The 9,091-nt window shown below is 39.6% G+C and overlaps 1 protein-coding gene across 1 annotated transcript; it reads left to right on the top strand.

Annotated features, from left to right (window-relative positions):
* The first annotated feature begins 3,884 nt into the window (after positions 1–3,884).
* LOC120470940 (serine/threonine-protein kinase pim-1) lies at positions 3,885–6,714 on the top strand. The gene is made up of 7 exons (XM_089129760.1): positions 3,885–3,891; positions 4,544–4,647; positions 4,729–4,759; positions 5,096–5,241; positions 5,388–5,766; positions 5,993–6,169; positions 6,289–6,714. Exons 1-7 carry the CDS (start codon positions 3,885–3,887, stop codon positions 6,402–6,404), a joined length of 960 nt encoding a protein of 319 aa, XP_088985886.1. The 3' UTR covers positions 6,405–6,714.
* The last annotated feature ends 2,377 nt before the right edge of the window (positions 6,715–9,091 follow it).

Genomic DNA, 9,091 nt, shown 5'->3' with positions numbered 1-9,091 from the left:
AGATTGGGGATACTTAATTTTTCACCCCCCCAAAAAAACATAAGGGGTAACACTGTCGTTTTTTTTTCTGGTCGAAATTTTGAGTTTCGATATCTCAGCTCTGGAAGGGTCTAGAGCCTCCATTGTTGCACTCAGATCTAAGTCTCAAGGCCCTCTATCAGAATCCAGAGTTTTGAGAAGATTGGGGATACTTAATTTTTCGCCCCAAAAAAAAAAAACGTAAGGGGTAACACTGTCGTTTTTTTTTCTGGACGAAATTTTGAATTTCGATATCTCAGCTCTGGAAGGGTCTAGAGCCTCCATTGTCGCACTCAGGTCTATGTCTCATGGCCCTCTATCAGAATCCAGAGTTTTGAGAAGATTGGGGATACTTAATTTTTCGCCCAAAAAAAAAAAAACGTAAGGGGTAACACTGTCGTTTTTTTTTCTGGTCGAAATTTTGAGTTTCGATATCTCAGCTCTGGAAGGGTCTAGAGCCTCCATTGTTGCACTCAGATCTAAGTCTCAAGGCCCTCTATCAGAATCCAGAGTTTTGAGAAGATTGGGGATACTTAATTTTTCGCCCCCAAAAAAAACGTAAGGGGTAACACTGTCGTTTTTTTTCTGGTATAAATTTTGAGTTTCGATATCTCAGCTCTGGGAGGGTCTAGAGCCTCCATTGTTGCACTCAGGTCTAAGTCTTATGGCCCTCTATCAGAATCAAGAGTTTTGAGAAGATTGGGGATACTTAATTTTTCACCCCCCAAAAAAAACATAAGGGGTAACACTGTCGTTTTTTTTTCTGGTCGAAATTTTGAGTTTCGATATCTCAGCTCTGGAAGGGTCTAGAGCCTCCATTGTTGCACTCAGGTCTAAGTCTCATGGCCTCTATCAGAATCCAGAGTTTTGAGAAGATTGGGGATACCTAATTTTTCGCCCAAAAAAAAAAAAACATAAGGGGTAACACTGTCGTTTTTTTTTTGGGTCGAAATTTTGAGTTTCGATATCTCAGCACTGGAAGGGTCTAGAGCCTTCATTGTTGCACTCAGGTCTATGTCTCATGGCCCTCTATCAGAATCCAGAGTTTTGAGAAGATTGGGGATACTTAATTTTTCGCCCAAAAAAAAAAAAACTTAAGGGGTAACACTGTCGTTTTTTTTTTCTGGTGGAAATTTTGAATTTCGATATCTCAGCTCTGGAAGGGTCTAGAGCCTCCATTGTTGCACTCAGGTCTATGTCTCATGGCCCTCTATCAGAATCCAGAGTTTTGAGAAGATTGGGGATACTTAATTTTTCGCCCAAAAAAAAAAAAAAAACGTAAGGGGTAACACTGTCGTTTTTTTTTTCTGGTCGAAATTTTGATTTTCGATATCTCAGCTCTGGAAGGGTCTAGAGCCTCCATTGTTGCACTCAGGTCTAAGTCTCATGGTCCTCTATCAGAATCCAGAGTTTTGAGAAGATTGGGGATACTTAATTTTTTGCCTGAAAAAAAACCCGTAAGGGGTAACACTGTCGTTTTTTTTTTTCTGGTATAAATTTTGAGTTTCGATATCTCAGCTCTGGGAGGGTCTAGAGCCTCCATTGTTGCACTCAGGTCTAAGTCTTATGGCCCTCTATCAGAATCCAGAGTTTTGAGAAGATTGGGGATACTTAATTTTTCACCCCCCAAAAAAAACATAAGGGGTAACACTGTCGTTTTTTTTTCTGGTCGAAATTTTAAGTTTCGATATCTCAGCTCTGGAAGGGTCTAGAGCCTCCATTGTTGCACTCAGATCTAAGTCTCAAGGCCCTCTATCAGAATCCAGAGTTTTGAGAAGATTGGGGATACTTAATTTTTCGCCCCAAAAAAAAAAACGTAAGGGGTAACACTGTCGTTTTTTTTTCTGGACGAAATTTTGAATTTCGATATCTCAGCTCTGGAAGGGTCTAGAGCCTCCATTGTCGCACTCAGGTCTATGTCTCATGGCCCTCTATCAGAATCCAGAGTTTTGAGAAGATTGGGGATACTTAATTTTTCGCCCAAAAAAAAAAAACGTAAGGGGTAACACTGTCGTTTTTTTTTTGGGTCGAAATTTTGAGTTTCGATATCTCAGCACTGGAAGGGTCTAGAGCCTTCATTGTTGCACTCAGGTCTATGTCTCATGGCCCTCTATCAGAATCCAGAGTTTTGAGAAGATTGGGGATACTTAATTTTTCGCCCGAAAAAAAAACCCGTAAGGGGTAACACTGTCGTTTTTTTTTTTCTGGTATAAATTTTGAGTTTCGATATCTCAGCTCTGGGAGGGTCTAGAGCCTCCATTGTTGCACTCAGGTCTAAGTCTTATGGCCCTCTATCAGAATCAAGAGTTTTGAGAAGATTGGGGATACTTAATTTTTCACCCCCCCAAAAAAAACATAAGGGGTAACACTGTCGTTTTTTTTTCTGGTCGAAATTTTGAGTTTCGATATCTCAGCTCTGGAAGGGTCTAGAGCCTCCATTGTTGCACTCAGGTCTAAGTCTCATGGCCTCTATCAGAATCCAGAGTTTTGAGAAGATTGGGGATACCTAATTTTTCGCCCAAAAAAAAAAAAAACATAAGGGGTAACACTGTCGTTTTTTTTTGGGTCGAAATTTTGAGTTTCGATATCTCAGCACTGGAAGGGTCTAGAGCCTTCATTGTTGCACTCAGGTCTATGTCTCATGGCCCTCTATCAGAATCCAGAGTTTTGAGAAGATTGGGGATACTTAATTTTTCGCCCAAAAAAAAAAAACGTAAGGGGTAACACTGTCGTTTTTTTTTCTGGTCGAAATTTTGAATTTCGATATCTCAGCTCTGGAAGGGTCTAGAGCCTCCATTGTTGCACTCAGGTCTATGTCTCATGGCCCTCTATCAGAATCCAGAGTTTTGACAAGATTGGGGATACTTAATTTTTCGCCCAAAAAAAAAAAACGTAAGGGGTAACACTGTCGTTTTTTTTTTCTGGTCGAAATTTTGATTTTCGATATCTCAGCTCTGGAAGGGTCTAGAGCCTCCATTGTTGCACTCAGGTCTAAGTCTCATGGTCCTCTATCAGAATCCAGAGTTTTGAGAAGATTGGGGATACTTATATTTTCGCCCAAAATAAAATAACGTAAGGGGTAACACTGTCGGTTTTTTTTCGGGTCGAAATTTTGAGTTTCGATATCTCAGCACTGGAAGGGTCTAAAGCCTTCATTGTTGCACTCAGGTCTATGTCTCATGGCCCTCTATCAGAATCCAGAGTTTTGAGAAGATTGGGGATACTTAATTTTTCGCCCAAAAAAAAAAAAACGTAAGGGGTAACACTGTCGTTTTTTTTTTCCGGTCGAAATTTTGAATTTCGATATCTCAGCTCTGGAAGGGTCTAGAGCCTCCATTGTTGCACTCAGGTCTATGTCTCATGACCCTCTATCAGAATCCAGAGTTTTGAGAAGATTGGGGATACTTAATTTTTCGCCCCAAAAAAAAAACGTAAGGGGTAACACTGTCATTTTTTTTTTCTGGTCGAAATTTTGAATTTCGATATCTCAGCTCTGGAAGGGTCTAGAGCCTCCATTGTTGCACTCAGGTCTAAGTCTCATGGCCTCTATCAGAATCCAGAGTTTTGAGAAGATTGGGGATACTTAATTTTTCGCCCCAAAAAAAAAAAAAACGTAAGGGGTAACACTGTCGTTTTTTTTTTTCGGGTCGAAATTTTGAGTTTCAATATCTCAACACTGGAAGGGTCTAGATCCTCCATTGTTGCACTAAGGTCTATGTCTCATGGCCCTCTATCAGGTTGATGAGCTGTGGGGTGCAACCTGACCTAGGGAGCAAACGCAATTTTTTAAAATAAAAATGTTAAGGTTTCCTAACAGTTACAAAGAGGGAGACGGCGGTGTTAAAATAGCTATGTTTAACTGAGTGATGTCCGGTACAGTGTTTCCCATACATTTGATTTATTGGTGGCAGCCCAGCACATTATCAGCGCTGACCCCCACATATTGATTTCCATGTTTTTTACAATTTAAGATGGGAAAAGTTGTAGCTAGGCCTATTTGACTGCAGAGTTGCATGCAGCGCACATTCGCACGCTCTCTCTTTCTCTCTCTCTCGCAAACACATAGACAGCGGATGAGTCTGTGTATTGAATGGTTAGTAGTATCATAAACAACGCTGCACAGATCCATCCAACATGCTATCAATGTGGAGACCCACCTTGAAAAAAGGTTATTAGCAAGCATGTAAGAAGCCTAGCTAATAAGGAGAGCTATGTAAACCTAATAAAACCCCGCCGGTTTTCAGACACGTCGGTAGAAAAACATTCTTGTTTCCAATTTTTGTTCAACGGGTCTGGTAGTGTCACATTTAAGTTTGGCCAAGTAAAATTTCTTTTCTTTGACTGGCAAGAAATACCAGCTAATACTAAGGTTATTTACTTGTGATGGATTGTCCACCGGAAGTTAATTTTGGGCCAGATTAATGCACATGCGCAGTACCGTTTGTTTATGTTGTTACTGCTGATATAGTTTGAAGATGTGACGCATGACATGATTTTAAAACAAGCTTGATATTCCTCTCTTTAGATCAGACTTCTTTACAGGACACCATCTTTACTGTAGAGGACAAAGATCATCAGGAACCTCCTTCCAGTAGTCCTGAAGTCCCCCGCACTGCCGAAAACCAGCAAGTGGAGGACACCAAGCCTCAAGATTAGGACAGTCCAGCCTGTACATCATCAGGTGACACTGGATCACATCTGTTGAGACAGCTGGACTGTGACAAGATCGTGAGGACCAAGGGTGAGTTTACTGTCTGACATCAAATATGGCACTCTCTCTTTCTTCCCAACATTATTTTTAAAGTGAATATGCATAAAGGAAACTAAAGCATATGTTTTAAATATGGCAGCTGTTTTTAAGGTTTCTTTAAGTTTTTTTATTCCTCCACAATTTTAAATCACCATATTTTTTTTTACATTTGCATTTCACTTAAATAGTCATACGACAAATTAATTTTTAAAAGCACGAATATTACTAAAATATTTCCCGATTAACATTTCATCAGAAAGTATGGCCTCACTGTGGAAAGCTGCTTTATTAAACAGTAAACAAATAAAAATTATTCTGTTTTAATAGATCCTATTTGCTGGAAATATGCCATTGGCAAGAAATTGGGGGAAGGAGGATTTGGCTCTGTGTTTGAAGGGACCCGTTGCAAGGACGGCCTCATAGTAGCTGTGAAATTCACAGCGAAGACAGGGAACGAGCAATACATCCACCTTGTACGTAGACTGTGCTCTCTATGTTTGCAATTTATAACATTTTTATGTAAATCATATATATTTCAATAGATAGACAGACTGGGCTAAATCCTTATTTGAGAAACCAATCCTTTATCTAAAAATAATAAAAACTGTCATTCTTCTAGCCTGACCATCCAAGACCTCTTCCACTTGAGGTGGCCCTGACAGTAATGGCCAATCAAGGCCCACGCTGTCGCCATATTATAAAGCTGCTGGAGTGGCAGGACCATCTCGACCAGTTCATCATGGTCCTAGAACGGCCCTTACCCTGCATGGACATGCACAGCTTCTGGAAGCTTTCCGGATGCTGCTTCAGTGAGGAACTGGCCCGTCATTTCATGAGGCAGGTGATTGAGGCTGCTGTCCTGTGCTGTACCAGGGGTGTCCTACACAGAGACATCAAAATGGAGAACCTCCTGGTCAACACAAAGACCCTGGAGGTCAAATTGATTGATTTCGGCTGCGTGGACCTCATGAAACGCTCCGCCTACAAAAACTACTCTGGTATGTGTTATCTTTAAAACATATATTTTAGGATTTAAACTCTAGTGATTAGTTACACCATGTTGAAAGCAGACACCTCACAGTGAGATATTAACAATAAACTAACAAAACTGTCAAAGAATAGTCAATCTTAATATTATTTTTGCTGACTAATAGTAAATGCCATTTCATTTCAGTTAAAGTGAGAAAAAGCTAGCTTACACATGTTACAAACTCCTATCTCCAGGCACAGAAAGCTATTGCCCTCCTGAATACTTCGAGAAGGGCAAGTACCATGGGAAGAAGGCAATGGTGTGGTCGCTGGGGGTGCTGCTGTTTGCCATGATCGGCCGCCGTTTACCAGACAGAGGAGATATCGCTTCGATGGACTCTGATGTCTGGTTCAAGCCGAACGTCTCAGATGGTTAGAACAAAAAAATATGTTCTTATGGATAATGCAGGAATCTTTCCCATTTTTACAGCTTAGAGAGCAAGTGTAAAGTTGAAGGAAATAACTAGAAAACTCTCAATCTTTCTGCACAGAATGCTGCCGGTTTATTCGAGGTTGCCTGAAGAGCAACCCAAAGCAGAGACTCCGTCTGGATAAGATGCTCTCCCATGACTGGTTAAGGTACAGTGTAAAAGACAAGCTAAAATGATTTTGAAGATATATGTACATTACATTTTTGTTAACTTAGCTTGATTATCTGAATATAGACATCAGCTTCTTTACATTACCATTCAGTACCTGCTGTAACTGTCATATACCCAATCCTTATACATGGCACAGATGTATTTTTTTTATACCTTATGAAAAATGCTTTCTAATCGTTTTTCAGGTCATGGAAAGGGTTGCGTCTGGTGGGCTGAAACAGAAGACCACTCCATCTCTCCAGCCTCAGCGTCTTGCGGGGCTGGCTGGCCTTGGTTGCGTCTGGCACCTTGGCTTGAGGCGGTAGTTTTAGCGTCTTGCGGAACTACTTGTATATTGTAAATAGTTAGTTTAGTTTTAGTTAAGTCCTGTACCATCCAATCATATTTTTGACAATGGAGTCAGCCAGAGCTCTCTGTTCAGCCCGTCCCACAAGTTCCTCGCACTGACGCCCTGGAAGTCTCTGCCACTGTTATCCGGGTCCCAGAGAAGGGGTTTCACATAGCTCTCTTTCTCAGCTGCCTTGGGCCCAGAGATCCTGTCAGGGCTTCTCCAGAATTACCAGTGAAGACGGCCATAAAGTTTCCTGTCACTGCTGCTCCAAAACCTGCTGAGGCTCGACAGAATCACTGTGAAGGTTCATTCTGCTGCAACTCCAGTCCCTGCTACGGTTCTAGAGCTCCGTGTCAAAGAAGCTCAGGTTGCAAAGTTTCCCAGAGGTTCCTCACATGACTACAAGTTTCCTCCTTTTGGTGCAGAGGGTCATGCCACAGTTGCCAAAGAAGTTCCAGCCAAATTATATATATACACCTTTGTGCCACATTAAAAACGAAATGTTTCTGAAAATAAACATGAGTCGTTTTATCAGGGAAACATGATCATTTGGAAACATTAACCATTCTTATTATGCTTCAGTTCTAGAGACATTAAGCCTCTAGTTTTACCAGTTTCATCAGGTAAGTATTACCAGGTAAGTGACTGACTTCTCAAAGTAGAGTTACACTAAAAGGCCCTCCATTTAATGTTTGAAGCCCAAAGTACCAGCATGTGATTCGCTTGCAGACAAGGTCCAAACGCCAAATCTGACTTTGTGGAGGAAATAAAGCTGGGTTATCTGACAGTGGCAGATACCTTTATAGGAATATATATATATAAAATATTGATAAACATGAAATTCTATGAATAACAAATTCAAATAGAAGACATACAATCCTAAACAAAATGTTTCAACTTGCATATGAAACAACTTACCTCAATGGGAAATTACCATTAGAAGAAGTGGTATTCAATTTTATAACCCTCCAGGAGATCGCAGACAGTCATAATGTAAAAATAAATGATTTTAACTCTGTTGCCTTTATGTAAAATTGCCATTGTAAAAATGAAGAATTAATTAAATTCGAACAAAGTCAGTTTTGTTAACTTTTCTATCAGTCTTTCGACCATTTTTTTTTCATTTTCTAACTTATTTGGGTGTGTATAATATTTTGCTGTACTTTCAAATAAAGTTTATTTTTTACATAATCTGAGTCTGAATTTATTACACATACAATTAGTAACCAAACTCCATCGCACACCTGCAGGTGATAGGTGCGTCAGATAATAAGACCAGCTAGTCAACAAGCAGATAAGGAACTCCCGCACACTATCATTACTTGCACTTTTTAATCAACTTTATTCGCACACAACGTTTCGGTCACACGACCTTCGTCAGGAGTATACAAAATGTTCTAAAACATCTCTTTTTAAATGCGTACATGACCACTCCACAGAACTCCATCTGTAAACAATTAAGCTCATTAGGAGTACATAATTAGCCCCACATCACAGACAACTACAAATTGTAATAGATAACAAAATTAGTTAAAGTCACCCCGTAGATCAACAAGATAGATTAAAAAAAAAAAAAAAAAAAAAAAAACACACACACACATCATTATCCAACAATATCAAGTTGTACTTCCAAACAATTGTAACAGTCGGGCTCCTTAGCCACTAAAACTCATAACAAATACATAATAATAAATAAAAAAATTCACTATAACATTACATTAAATAATGCTTCGTCATTCATACCCTTAGGTGATAAAGTTTGAAGAGTGTAAATCCAGAACAACTCACGTCTCTGTAGGAGTAATTCTATGTCGCCCCCTCTAGGTGGCAAAGTCACTTTCTCAATCCCACAAAACCGTAAAGAAGTAACATCGTGATTCAAAGTTACAAAATGTGCCGCAACTGGATAGTTCATATCTTTTCTTCTAAACGAACTTTTATGTTCGCTAATTCTTTGTTTCAATTGTCTTGACGTTTTCCCCACATAGCCAATACCACACGGACAACGAATCAAATAAACCACATGAGTGGAAACACAAGTGATCACAGATTTAATGCTATATTTTCTGCCAGTTCTAGGGTGACAGAAAAATGATGTTTTGAAAGTATTGTTACACTGGGCACAATTACCACAACGATAGTTGCCCTTCTGTATAGGTCTCAGTAGGCTCTGAGATGTTATGAGGACTAGTACTCTGAAAACGAGCATGTACTAAGCTGCCTTTTAATATTAATATTAATATTTTAAATTCCTAGCCCGTTTGTATACAATCAAAGGAGGATGTTTAAAGATATCACTCAACTCCGGGTCAGATGACAGCAAATGCCAGTGTTTTTTAAAAATTGATTTAATCATAAAGG

The sequence above is a fragment of the Pimephales promelas genome, chromosome 4, assembly GCF_988280905.1.
Source record: "Pimephales promelas chromosome 4, fPimPro1.hap1.1, whole genome shotgun sequence".
Lineage (NCBI taxonomy): Eukaryota > Metazoa > Chordata > Actinopteri > Cypriniformes > Leuciscidae > Pimephales > Pimephales promelas.
Note: the sequence above shows the minus strand (reverse complement) of the source record. Positions and strands in the feature narration are given on the sequence as shown.